This window comes from Pezoporus wallicus, unplaced genomic scaffold, assembly GCF_028554395.1.
Source record: "Pezoporus wallicus isolate ANWC-B61680 ecotype Strahan unplaced genomic scaffold, APGP_CSIRO_Pwel_v1 contig_7505, whole genome shotgun sequence".
NCBI classification, from domain to species: domain Eukaryota; kingdom Metazoa; phylum Chordata; class Aves; order Psittaciformes; family Psittacidae; genus Pezoporus; species Pezoporus wallicus.
This window is the reverse complement of record NW_026638908.1, coordinates 3691447-3706198: the sequence shown is the minus strand read 5'-3', so window position 1 is coordinate 3706198 and position 14752 is coordinate 3691447. Positions and strand designations below refer to the sequence as shown.

General features: G+C 36.4%; 1 protein-coding gene across 2 annotated transcripts in view; it reads right to left on the bottom strand.

The window, feature by feature from the left end:
* NT5DC1 (5'-nucleotidase domain containing 1) overlaps window positions 1–14752 on the bottom strand; it is a 124796-nt gene that overhangs the window by 37764 nt on the left and 72280 nt on the right. For both annotated transcript variants that reach the window (XM_057413185.1, XM_057413187.1), the window contains 2 exons: window positions 7218–7392; window positions 4091–4188 (listed from right to left, as the gene is read on the bottom strand). In XM_057413185.1, coding sequence (XP_057269168.1) covers window positions 4091–4188; window positions 7218–7392 — 273 coding nt within the window. The remainder of the gene's footprint in view (window positions 1–4090; window positions 4189–7217; window positions 7393–14752) is intronic.

Below are 14752 nucleotides of genomic sequence, written 5' to 3'. Positions count from 1 at the left end.
AGAATTTCAAGTGCAAGAGTAAGGCAGACAGCCTGGAAGTGCAACTGAAAGTGGACTCTGAAAACCTGAAACTCTTCAGGAAAAGGACAGCAGGTTAGTTTCTCTGGGCATTGGGTAATGGCACACTCTCACAGAAATATGGCATTGACTGCACTCCATACATAGGATTGCTTTTGGCCTGTATATATATGTACATGTATATATGAAGATACACATACATTTTAAAATATGCATTGTACGTTAAGAGACTGAATAATCAGCAACACATTTTCAGTTTATAAAAAAAAAACAAACAACAACCCAAGACAAATGTTCAAAAAAGACAGTAACTGTTTCTGAGCTAGAAAGGAAAGATATAGAAGTCTTATTTAGGACCAAGTGAGAATTCCCATGTGCATACCGACTTACAGAAGGATTTCAGGGTATTTAGAGTTATCTTTAGCATTTCTACTTTAGTTCATCATTCTAAAAAATATATTTGACAAAGATCAGCACTGGCAGTCAGGCTAGTAATCTGACATACATTAACGAGTGATGTGATAATGGGAAAGGTCTGTTGTCAAATGTTACAGAAATCTTGGTGTACTGCAGATTATCACATGAGTCACAACTGTATTTGCCATTTGTATTCCTTCACGTCCTTCATGGAATTATATATTATTTTATATGGATGTAGTTGTTGAAAGCAAAGAAAATCCTATGTTCTCAACATAGGATTTACACAAGCATTTTCGAGCTGATCCTTAGATCCAATAGCTCAAGCTATTATTAATACTTTCAAGAACCACATAAAGAATTTCCTTGTGTAGAAGAAAATGTAACCTTGTGAATAACAAATAAATTATGGGGAATTTGTATTATGGATGAAATTTGGTTTTTTTTCTCATATAGCACTGTTCTCATAAACTATGCACTTTGCTACATAAGCTATTTACGTACAAAAATTTATGTATAAAACTTTTGCCAGGTGAAAATAAATGTGGCTGTTCTAAAATCTGTAAAGATTTTAAACTGTTCTTCCATTTAATGAAATGGTAATTTGAAAGACAATTATGCAGATGAAAGAATTAATGATTGCGTTTTTCAGCGCTCCAGTTCAATGAAAAGCAGTCACACAAGTTTTTTAAGATTTCAAACAGTGTTTTGGTTGCTTTAACCGATGCATGTCTTGAAACTCTAATGAAGCAGTGATGCATTTTTAATTGCACAATTAAAATAATTTTCCATGGTTTCTAAAGGGATTAGTTCTAAAATTACTTGTCTACTGAAAAAGCATTTCTCCAGAGCAGTTATCTGATATTACATTTCTAGACAATGCCTTCTTTGTCATCTTGTCCTGTTTCTCATCCATCATCAAATGTTTACTGAACACAGTCTCTGTTTTGAAATTACTCACTGAAAAGAATATATCCTTCTCTTTACACAACTTCAAAACCCTTCCCTTAGTAAATTTGCAGGAAAAATCCTGTTATATATTAACACCATTTAGCTCCAGGACATAATGCAACATTTGGGGTGTTTGAAATTAAAAAAACAGACCATATTTTGTGCCTTAACAATTCCTTTGGAATAGAAGGGAATACGGTTTTACTAGGAATTTATTGTAACTCAGACCCACTGATGGAAGAACATGGCTGAAACTCAGCCATGGAGAAATGGATAGGAATGACAAACAGTTATTTCACTTCATTTTCTGAAACAAATTGCTTCATGGAACAAGCTTTGTTTCACTTTCTAGAGCTTTTTTCCCCTAAATTACACTAACAAAGTTTATTCTTTGTGCTTTGAGAAAATATTTCCTTTGATGTCTACTTCTATATTTTTTCCTATTTCAAACCAAAACCTAGGAAATTTTGTGTCCCTGATGTATTTTGTCCAGTGCTGCAGAGGAAAGAGGGTCTGAAGCACAGTGGCTAACTAATCTTTTCTTCAGCCTGAAATATATAGAGGCAAATTGAAGATAGAAACTAGAAATTGAAATTTTGACTTTTCAGTGATTCTGACATAAAAGAAAGCCTTAAGAAAATTCTGGAAACTGGAAAACTGCCACTCCATTCCCTCCCTTCCCCTCCAACTCCCCACCCACCCCTTGCCATGTATTGGAAGCTCCACTGTATGCTATTTCAGAAATGAACTATGTTCTTTGGTATATGCAGTGACTGGGTAAAACTATCAGTGCCTCCTCTGAAGCTGTATGGCTGCTGTTAGGAACACAGAGGGAGGTCTGCAAAAGATACATTATGAAAACACATTATTATTCTGGACATTTTCAATTTCATAGAATTGCTCCTATTTTGATTTAAACTTCACATACTGTTACGCAAGCTGTTCACTACTTCAAAACATGTCTCTAAAAACCTGTCCTGGATGTGTAAGTCTTTGTTTTGAAAGTTCTGGTTGGTATTTAAGAAGAAACTGCCGATCGAATACAAATATATATATATATATATATACACATATAAAGTCCAGCAAATTATTTATCTGATGATTACTTTAGTTATGTTTGTGTCCCATACCTGTTTAGATAGATGAGGTCTCTACACCTCCATTCTACTCTGTATTAATAAATTTTTCATGTAATGAGTGACAAACCCTCACATGAGCCTCTTTGCAATGCCAAAATATAAAGTAAATGAAAACCAGTCAGTAAGAGGACTCCAGGAAATGCTGTTCGTGTCTGAATGCATGAGAAAGAAACAACTTCATCAAACTTGGTACTTCGAATCTAATAAGGCGATTAAGTTAATGCTACACAATATTTCTCAATGCAGGCAGTAATATCAAGTCTTCTTTCTTTATTCTGCCTTTGTTTGCACAAAAAAAAAAAAGCCTTGACAAAATATCTTGGAGGTTTTTGGCTGTCTACTAAATTTACTGAAACTGGCCAACAGGTTCAAAAGTTGCTGGCTGGATTACTGACAGAGGGACACAGCAGGATTTCCTTAGGAAGTCAGGCTAATCAGATTGTTTAAAAAACATCTAAAGTGAATTCTATTTTATTTTCAATTTGCATTATATGAAACTAAATAAAAGACCTGAAGAACTGAGCCTTTTTTCACCCCTTATGGTTTTGCTCCTTCCTCCCCACCTTCATATAAATACTTTCAATTTCCCTTCTGGGTTTATTTTTTCTCAGATTGTCAACTTGGCAGTTTCCTATTTGAACTAATCCTTTAAAAAGCATATTTAGGATATTTCTTACTTATTTTCCTATATAAATATGTGAAAAATTAAAATACAGTTTCAATATAAACTTCCACTGCTCACTTTAGTTTTACTGTAGAAGTTCCACAGGCAAAATTTCTTTTGGGCTGTAGCAGCTGATTTCCTGTCATAAAATGCTAAAATACATTCAATATATGCTGTCTTACACTATTCTGGATATAGGATTGATTTTCAGGTAACAATTGCTCATAAATGTATTTACCAAACTATGGAAAAACTGTCTTCAGCCATGTTACTATTGTTATTTGTAGTTCAATGAATACTGCTCTTATAAACGTTTTTTGTCACAACCTTAATTACCTAGTGGACAATATTGTCAAATGTTTCAGAATGTTTTAATTAAATTGAGTACAGGGGCACTTCCTTTTCACCTACTATGTCATTATTTAGCCAAAGTACACACATTTAAGACCAGATTCCATAAAGCATTTCCTTCACCCTTGCCATTTTATTTGTATCATTTTCTGAATTTCCTTTAAATTCTTGAAATATTTCTGCTATTTTTTTTTTTTTTGAGTTGATGATCTTTAAGGTCTTTTCCAGCCTAGTTGATTCTACGATTTATTTTCTCTGTATGACCTTGTCAGCACAGTAAAGGATTCTTACTCTTTCATTAATCATGCAACACCTAAGCCCCAATGCCATTTTTAATCCCTGCTGTACCTCTGCCTTTTCATTGTCCTCATCACTCTAATTCTTAATTTCTCAGTTGTAAGAGAATTTTTTACTAATATCTCTGTAAGAGTCTTGTGTAGATCCACTTTTCTTTTTCATCCTCTCTTTTTATATATTCTTTTTTTGTTGGTTTTTTTTTTTTTTTAAATAGAGGTAAGCAGATGAGAAGGGAGTCACAACTGCAACTTACCAAGAGTTCGGAAAGGTCTTTGGTTTGGGGTGTGAGAGAAGAAACCAGGTTTCAAAGCATTTGTGATCATAATGTCAAAATACTCTTCAAAATTGTTTCTAGAAAGTAAAAGAAACTGAATTAGTTAAACTCGTGAACTAGCTAGGATGTCACTAAGTACACCATAAGATTTAACGAAATGGCAAAGCACTTCTTTAAGGCTCTTTTTTCTGTCACGATTTTCCTGATTTTTTTTTTCAGTGTCACTACCAGACTTCTTTTCCTGAGGCTGTTAAAAGGTGAGAAGACAGCTGGCTGAGAACCCATAGCACTGATGTATATTCTTGCATGGAACAAAGAAGTCACAGATGGCAAGTCCAGGGTGGGCACAGGCACTAAAATGCTATCAACAGTAGAGGCAGTTTACTGGAAGTAAAGTAGCTAACTGTGTCATTTTCAAAGAATTCACAATCTCCCATGAGAATGAGATATCTTAACTAAAAGACTGTATGCTCTCCCTATGTGTTTATCTTCTAGCTTTTATTTTGTGCTCTAAATTACATTCCAGCCTTAAAATAGAATCTCTTAAAATTTCCTTCCTCTAATGAGGAAAAAATCTCTTCTACGAAGCTACTGAGTTTATGAGAGCCCATACCTTGTATTACGTTACTACGTAACATTATACTTGATAAAATCAGTTCCACTTACTGCTTGTGCTTGGTATAGTGGCCTGTGATTACAGTAAACGGCTAAGACAAAGGGTAGGATGTATCTCAAATAACTTTAGCCATCCAAAAATTGCATGCTGAGTTCACAGCTACTGATCTACACCACAGGCAGACTCAATGAAGAAACATCCACATTCTTAGAAGGCAGTTCTTCCCACTTATTTCAATGTAATTTTATGGTACAGAATGAATTGCCAAGGATAATGCCCAGTGTCTTCTTCCCACTAACCACAGAGGAAATCAAAAAATTATTTGCTTTTAGGAAGTGAAAAGGTGAAATGACACTCACTCAGCTTCAGTGACTATGTGATGACTGACTCGTCCTTAGGTGTGCCCTGCCAACACTAAACCACTCAGTTAACTGGACATGCATTCTCATGGCAGGTAAACTTGAAAAGTCACACCACGATATTGCTGCTTGTGTGAATGAACTGCCGCTTGCTTCTGTAGGTTTACATACCTTCTTCACCGATCCCAGTAATATATGTGTGCTCTGCCTGGGAAATGGTTCTCACTTTATTTCCAGAGGAGATTTTCTCTTAGACTTCTCTCCTTACTTGTTAAAGACAACTTGGTCAAATGAACACAACTGGGATAGTTTGCTCTTGAAACAGTAAATGATACACTTCAGCAAGAATTTCTCAGCGCTGATTTTACGTAGATAATAATTTCTTAACCAAAAAGGAACTTCCTGAATAAAGTGCAAAAATGTTAACAGCTACATGGTAAGGATAGTAGGAGTAACAAGCTAATAACTCACACACATCTCTGCTTTTCATCTTTATCCCTAGGTTTTTCTCGATTTAATATCTGAACTTCTCAGTGTCATATTGATTAGGGAAACAAATAATTAAAGGACTACACAGACACAATTCATAAGGGTTGACATAAAGAATAAAATGCAGTTAGCCCGATCTAATTAAAGGGCAGACATAATAGTTGTGAATCTAGAATATATGCCAGTACTACAAAAAGCCACACAGATGTGTAGTCTTATTGTCTGATATAAGAAGCATGAAACAAATAAAAGGAATTAAAAGGTTAAAATTATTTTCAGGAAAAGAAGACCTCAGTAATGTCTGATGGACCCTGGAGTACTCCGTTCTCCAGAAGATACATTGGAAGCCATGTCGCATGAGCCACTGGAAAATGACTGTAATCAACACTGTAAGACATCCTACACTTATGTGGAAAAAGAGTGATCCAGTATCCTTCTAGCAGACATCCATCTTTTGAGAGGGAACTGACCCTTTGCTACCTTGTTTACTGTCTTCCAGTGGGATCTCAACAGCTGCCCTAAACACCTGAAATGTTATTCACCAAGGAAACAAAACCTGAAATCATTATATGTGGCCAAGAATTTAGTTTCATACCAAATTTTAATTCAGAAAACAACTAGACAGATCTAAACAAAAAAATTCAATCAAAGGCATCTTACTCATAAGAATAATTGATTTTTGTGAGGAGGTAGATTTCCCCTAAATGAGCAACTATAATTGTTCATGCAAGGCAGTGAGAGCTGGCACAGCTGGTGCTCTTTTTAGCATTTAGCTCAGAGAATATATAAGAGAAGTGAAACTGGCAGGACTGGTTTTGGAAGGTAGCTGTGTTTTTTACCTTACCTGCGGTTTTCTTATTGTGTTGCTGTATTCACTCTGCTGTTCCCTTGCCCATCCAGATAGCCAAGGCTGGCTTGCATTGCACTACTTTGTTTCTTTGATTCATTTATTAAATAGTCTTACCATATCATCCATCTTGCTATTTGCATCACTGATTAATTCATTTCTAGGGGTGTAAGAGATAGCTCTGCTGAATTTCACTGAATTTGACTTGAACAGTCATGTTCTTAACAATACAGCTAAAAATATCTGTTGTGATGAACTACAACCTCAACCAACTGCCAAGTGCAATGAACTACCTGTTTTATCTTTTCTGCTGTGGTTTATAAATGCACATTTCTCATGCACAGCCATCTCTTGGAAAACCCCACTGGGAAGAAGCATTTGTAAGCTTTTACATGCAGATTTACTGAAAGGAAATGAAATATTACTACTACTTGCACTCACTACTGGAGAAGCAAGTGACATGAGTAAGACAGTCTAGCAAAAACTGATGATAAAATTGGGATTTAGATGATATAATGGCTGTTGGCTGAAAGATATTCCCTGTCATCTTCAGTCCCATCATGATGCTCACAAAAGACGAAGGATATTAGTGTGCTGGGAATCAGATACAGCTCACAGGCTCACAGATAGACTACTTTGCCTCAAGTGCCCTGTAATACTCTACTAGAGAGAGGCCTACCAGAAACCTCAGATCCAAATAATTTACAATGCATAAAGAAACTCAAATTAACTTTCCTATAGCTCAGGCTTATCTGCTATCTGGCAGATGCAATTTGAAACGGACGTTGCACTTACCCAAGAATATGTTCACACAGAAGCCTGCAATAGTCACTGTGAGAACTAGTAATTAATAGCAGAATCTTCCCAGCACTCTTCAGTTGTTTCAGCCACTTCTTTACAGTCTCGGGACATCTTTGTAAATATTTGTCTGGATGATTTTTCACTTCTGGGAAATATGTACCACAGTCTTCTAAAAAATTAAAACATAATAATGCATTATCCAACCCTGCTTGCAAACCGCTTAATCCACACAACAAAAATCCTTTTAAGTGCAAGAAACACAATTTTAAGAAGGCCAAGAAGCAAAGCTAAAAATTTTTCCTGGGCTGTAACTCAATCTAAACCAAAAATCCAATCAAATCAAGAGGATACGCAGCAGCAGAAATGAATTTGTATGACTTTTTTTATTATGACTTTTTATATTATGGAATTTGCATAGATATTTTGTTTGTTCTTTTGTTCATAAAAGTAAATAAATATAAGTTACAGATAGTAGCTTTAAAAAGCAAATAATTACTTCCTATTGCAGTTGCTCAATTTGTGGATACTCAATTTGTGATTTTAAAGTCAGTTTAATGTTTAGAAAATTGGAAGGACCTATAATTCCTAATAACATCTGTTCAGTTATTTCTGGCACTGCAGGTTAGCACTGTCTGATCAGTAACACACATTTAAATATTTTTGCATTTTTCATAACTAGCACTATGAAACATGATAAAACTTGCAAAGACTCATATGTGGAATACTGGGAATAGATGCAACACCCTCCCCTCAATTCCAATTCCAGCTTCAATAATGCTTTTTGCTGAATGTATCAGCAATAGAATTTTGCAAATACATTTGGAATGTAAGATTTTAAGAAGTGTGCAATAACGCTAACTTGGCAGTAAAAGTTACCTATTCATTAAAGTCACCAGTAAATGTTTACCTTATTATATAACCCATAGCTGATTAACCAAGATGTCAAATTAACATTACTTACCTTTTTCATCATTCCTACGATCTAAGACTACGTATTTTCTCTGTGCTCGAACCTAATATAACCAAAAATGTCAAGCTAGTTAAAGGTCTAAAAAGAAATGTGATAATTGTAGAGACAGAAACGATACCAAGTATTTGGCTCTCGGTGTGTGTTATACTATAATGAAGATCATCATAGAAGATTATTTTTCTTCCAGCATTTGTTCTATATGCAACTGTCTGTGGTCAACTTTGCTGAATGATTTAATAAATCCCAGACATTACTTAGCCTTCTGGTATGTGAGTAATGTTGTTCTCTAGTTTGAAAAAATAACATTTAAACCACTTGAACTTTAGCTATTTAATGAAAGAGAACATGTATGTTTGAAACACTACTATCAAAGGAAGACTGAAAAATGCTGGATGCTAAACTTAACACTATTTCATAAATTACACACTCAAACACCTACAGATGACAGGGAAAAAGAAGTCTCCTAAAAGCAGTTCTGAACTGGCTGTTATCACTGCAACTAGACAGAAGGCAAAGCTATCTTATTTTGTACTGTGACTTGACAGATGTCTTCACAAAAGCTAGAGAGCGGATTACTATATCTGAGGACAGTCTCTCAAACAAAATTTCCCAACTCATAACCAGGTCACTATTCCAGCTCTTCATAGTATTTAGGTCAGGCTGCGTAATAGCCTATATCAGGGGAATAATGCTGCCAGCATTATGGGATGCCATGACATTTGCCTTGAGAGCTAGCCAAGACCGATGAGTTCTTTTATTAAAATAAGCTGATTTACAAAGGAATGGTACTTGTAGTGTTCCCTCTTCCCCCTGACCCTCCCCTCCTTTTCCTGGGGCATGAATAACGAATATTATTTGGGGTTGCTAATGTAGTTTTTAGGAGCAGAAGCTGCATTTTTTTTTCCCCAGCATTATCATTAGTAATAATATTCCATATGCTATGCTATGACAATTTTAATTTGATGTTTTGGAAAATGCACATTATTATATGAGAACGAAGGGGACACAAACAAAGCAGGCTTGGCATTAGCTCGCAAAGGTTCAAACAATTAAAAGAAAGATGGCAAAGTTAATTTATACATACAGGGTAGAAAACACCCATTTTAGATAGGAACTTGACTGTTGGACACTTTGCTTTTCTTTCCTTATCAAATGCCTCTCACTCTCCACTGACCATTCTTCGATGTGCAACTAATTTAAAGATTTTGACTTTACTTCACACTGTCTTTTTTTGTCCATACTCTGTACAGTATCTGCTGTGTGATAAATCTATATTTGGCCTTTTGAGTTACATCTGCATTGGAAAAGGTGGATTCAACATATGAAGTGAGAGTCTTCTTGTAGTTTTCTACCCAGACCCTTAAGCCCAGATGTTAATTGCAGACAATCAGTTCCTGACACTGGGATCTGAAGTTTGTCTCTGGGCTGTTTGCCATATCAGGCAGAGGCACCTTAGAAAAACCCTCATTAAAGCATACTCTACTGCAATTAGGCCAACATGGCCCAGGAGAATAGAGTTTAACTTAATTCCTAACATACTATTGCATCTCGTGAAGACAGTTTTGTTGAATACGTACTCATACCTGTAAAGGAGTTTAATCATCAAAGCTTGCAAGATTTTATTGAAAGCCAAATAAAATAAAAGCTGAAAACCTTGCTTGTTATCCCAGGCCAAGAGCCAGTTCTGACAAGGTCAGCAGAGCCACAGGCACCTTGTTGGCAAAAAGAGTTGTGGAAGTTTTAACATGTGATGGAGAAATAGCAATATGTAAAGCCCTCACAATCAAATGGAACGACCTGACAGTGAGAAATGAAGCACTTTTTCCAAGGGTATATATTACGACATAAGCTACACTTGGTTTTCCTAAAGCAGGAAAACCGTCAAAGTAATAAGAAAACTATCAAGCAAAGAGTCAGTAAGAAATCAGAAAAGAACTCATTCTACCAGAGCCAACAGAGGAACTATAAAGTGGAACTATAATCATGCTTTAGAGAACCTTTGTTGGACCAGAAATTCACTATTATTAAAATGGTGGACTTGTGGTTACCACTACAACTGACAGTTCCTCATCTGTACACACCCTAAAATATAATCTGTACATTTTAATCTTTTTTAAGAATATCACTTAACATGCAGCTATATGGACACTGAGATGTATTACTGTGTACCCCCAAATCAGTGAAAGCAAAATGACAATAACAAAACAAATGTCGCAACTTTCACCTTGAATGCCTCTATTGCTTTTCAGTTGTCTGCATGTATGCCAAAGCCTACATTAGTAACCTCTGGCTCTTTGGCAGCGTGAACACTTTCTCAAATATAAGAAAGTATTTCATTTAAAAAAAAAAAAAAAAGAGAAACAAGAAGACCATGACAATTAACATAACAATCAACGTATCTACCCCTTGCGGTTGTATGAGGAAACTTAATCCAGCGATCTGGAGCAGGAAAGAAAATGTGCATTTTATGCACAACTTTGTAGCATATTACATGTATGTTGCCATGGAGCAAATACAGTTTTTTCAGTATCCATTCTTGCTACTAAACAACTTGTAACTTATCTGAAATCTCTGAAATACAGCCTGGAATAGCAAATTAGCAACTGGCCTCTGTAGTGATTAATAATCATCTTACAAACACACTTTCAAAAATAATAATTGTTTTTACAGTCCATTAAGTGTCCTTTCAGAAACATATACTTACTTTTTAAGCAGAAGATAGAAATACAAGCAATTAAAATGAGTTGCCTAGAACTGCCACATATAAAAGCCTTGCCAGAGCCTCTTATCAGATCTATGTCCTGTTGTACCTTCAAAGCAATAGTTTCCTCTATGTATATTAGCAGAGGTTCCCTCAGTGCCCAGTTTGGGGTTTTTTTTTTTCTTGTCTCATCTGACACTGTAATTTGATCAAGATGTTCTTTGCATCGTCTTGCCTTACAGTTGAATTGCTTGTAATTCAGCTCTGATAGCTAGTATGATGGGAATTCTGTACAGCTGGAAATGCAGAATCCCCAGACCAAACTCAGAAAGAGGTTATAAAATGCTTGCCGAGACTGGCAGAAGTCCATCAGCACAGACAATAAGCCAGTCTTTAATCCAACTCCTCTACTACAGTCACAGAATTACTTTATTGAAGTATGCAGTTTGATGTTCTAATATAATACGTCTATTTGGGGAAAAAAATAATTGTGTTTTTCTCTTGCACTCTTTATTACACCACTTCTTCTTGGCAGGATCAGTTTACACACTACTGGCTCTGGACTTATTTGGACTCGATGTCTGTAAATCCACACTGCCAGGACACTGCAGTTTTCATCCCTTAACTGTTATTTGGATTATAAAGAGGCATTGTTTCTGGCAAGGTTTCAGAACAGAATTAAAACACAGGAACACAGTGTATTTTTCAGTATTGTCACTGCTTCTAAGGAGTACCCACCTGATTGAATTAAAAAGAATTTATCCACTATTTATACGATTTAGCTAAGCAGAGAGGTATGAGGCTAAAAAAGTCCTAGATGAAGTAATTCAGCCAAGAAAAACAAACTTTAAGCTGCCAATTTGTAGCTTGTATTTAGTGGCTTTAACAACTAACCATCCCTTACAATGAAAGTAGTATTTGGGAATGTGAGTTTTCTCTCCTTTAAATTCAAAGGCAATTTGATAGTTTAGCTATCAATACCCATAGCCAGATTCTCTGCAGCTCTGATGTGACTAAGAACTTATGGGTAAGTTGTAGTTATTATCTGATAAAGAGTAGAGCTGAAATAAAATGTTACTATCCATAGTGATGCAGACAACTGTATTCATTGTATACTGCTTTTCACTGTAGTCCTGCAGCACTTTGGGTTTTTAGAGTGAAGAGAGACATTTCTTCGACCAGTGTCTTGTTCTCTTGTCTAAACAAACATACCCAACAACATGAGTGTTCAACAGAAACACAAGAAAAATACCTTCATTACAGAAGATTTTTCAAAATGATTGCCATTTCATCTAATGAAAGCAAGTAGGGGGTGATAGTTAAAATTACATTAGACAAGTTGTCTTTCATTTCCTTTCATTTAAGCTCAAGTGTATATTCTAGTAGGAGCAGGAGAAGCAAAACGAGAGACAGAGGGAAGGAAATGTTAACATAAAACAAGATAAGAGAGTAGAGTGAAGCATGAAGCAGGGATGACTGCGCAACATATGGTTGCATTCTGGGGGCCTGGGTTCAGGTGCTTATCAGTAACAGGGAGCAGCAGGAAGAGATAAATCATCCCTTTCCTTCCCCTAGGAGATAAAGATGTTTAAAAACAGAATAAAAGGATGAGAGTTCAGTAAGATAGGAGGTTAGGAAGAGGCAAATGTCATAAGAGCTAAAAAGAAACGTCACAGTTGTCAAATATTCTGTATTTTTATGTTGTCTGCAATTGTCTCAGTTCCTTACTGTACAGTTTCTTAACAGACCAAAGTGTTAAGGATCCTGATCCAGTTCAGGCAGAAAGAATACTAGCTATTTATACCTCTTAGTTAACTAGGAGCAGACATGAAAAGAGGATACAGAGTCTGGAGACAAAGGAGATGTCAATATTATGCTACCAAATCTCTTGTTCTCACATGAAAAATAAAAAAACAGAGAAGCAGTATTTCTGGGAGGAGAAAAGGTTAAAAAAAAAAGGAGTATGAGCATGTTGGCCAGTAGAGACCAGGAATTCAGAATGACATCTCCATGAGTTGCTGCCCATCATGGGGCTGAACTTGGCAGTAGATGAACCTCTCTGGTTGTTGTAGCTAAGAATTAGCTTGTGTGCCCACATGTATGATGGCTTTCATACAGGGCATCTTTCAAGCTACTCTTCTATGTACAAACAGAACAGGAAAAGAAAGGGAAAAAATGTCAGAAAACAGACACGACAGAAGCTAGGAAATATGAAAAGAAATACAGAATAGACCAGTATTAAGTTGTATTCTATTAACAGTGCATACCCATTGACAGGGAACATGTATGTCAAATCGAATTAAAGAGAAAACTTTTCCTCCTGTGTTTTCAGAAAAGTAAGGATTTTTATGATTGCAAAGTAAATGCTTTGCATGTGGCACTTCAGTTTTGAACAAATGACATTATCAATGGAAATACAGGATCAACTGATCTGACATTTGTCTCTTTTGCTGGTGTATCTGTTAAAGAAAATATTTACAGCACATGTAACATTAACCTTCTCAATATTTTTAGCAACATCCAGGTCTGGTCAGGCAGAAATAGATCATATTTGCTAAAATAATAAACTATTTTCCAGTGATGACAACTCTCTGTGCACCTTAATTTCAAGGGTATGACCAAAAGGTAAGGATCCATGGTGGGCTAGGGAAAACATGATTACTTTTAGTAATAGTGACCACAGGGCTACATAAATATTTAATATACTGAACGAAACACTTCAGCAGAACACACACAAAACATCACCTCTGCAAATACTTCATGGGTCACTTCCTTTTCTACTCATTTTCTACTCCTTTGGCCTACGAGAAGCTTACTCCAAAATTTAAAATGCTTTGGTAACTAAAGACAGGTTTCAAGCTAAAAGGAGGCTGAATGATGAGAAATTATTCTAAGGAAGCCAAGAGCAGCTGTTCTTTCTCCTGGTCTGATAGAATGAGGCAGGAACCAATATGCTCCCTCTCATCCTCGCATTTCTTAGGTGAGATTCCCATGCCAAAGGCTGTCAGGAACAGCACAGGATTTTTAGCTTCATTTAAATGGAAGTCACAATGTCAAAATTGGAGGCTATTGCTGCTCTGCCACATCTTAGCCGAACATCACCTCCACCCTGCTCTCTGCGTCCTACAGTGGACTGAAGACCTATGATGGCCAGCCCAGAACCTCAAGGCTGCCGGTTTCAGGGATGGTCCTAACCAAAGTCAGCTTCAAGGTGAGGCTGTATCTCTTCAAGAAAACCTAACTTCATTAACTACCTTTTACCAAAAGCCTATCAAGCAACCTTAAAACCAACCATTTGCTGACACCCTTCTTTCCCTCCTATTTGAGAAAACAGCCCCATTTAGACTACCCCTAATCTTAGCCCTCTTGCTTCCCAGTCCTGCCTTATCTCGTATCACATCAACAGTATCCTGGATTCAGAATGGTCAAAGCTCCTAGAAGTGCAATGCCACAGCCAGATGCCTTTTTGTTGTTTTTTTTTTTTGCAAGTAGAATTAATCTTGCTTCTTGTTGAGGTCCACGGACAGTGAAAACCGGGCTATCTTCGTATCTTATCTGTTCTTATCAGTATTCCCAGATGGCTGAGACCAGCCCAGAACACTTCTACCTTGCTGATACTCCCACTGCCAGAGTTAGCCCAACCCTGCAATCCTTGTCCTCTCATCCCATGCTTGCAAATCCCTTCCTCTAGTGAAGGGTAATAACACAAATTAAAAAGTAATGAGAAGCACATGGTATGTGGCAAAGTTTGCAGCCTGACTTCATGAGGGCTGCTAACACATGGTATTTGTTAGAAAGGTGTCTAACATGTGGGTAGTTTGGATGACCTTCCATAGTTTTGTATACACAAAACCTGGA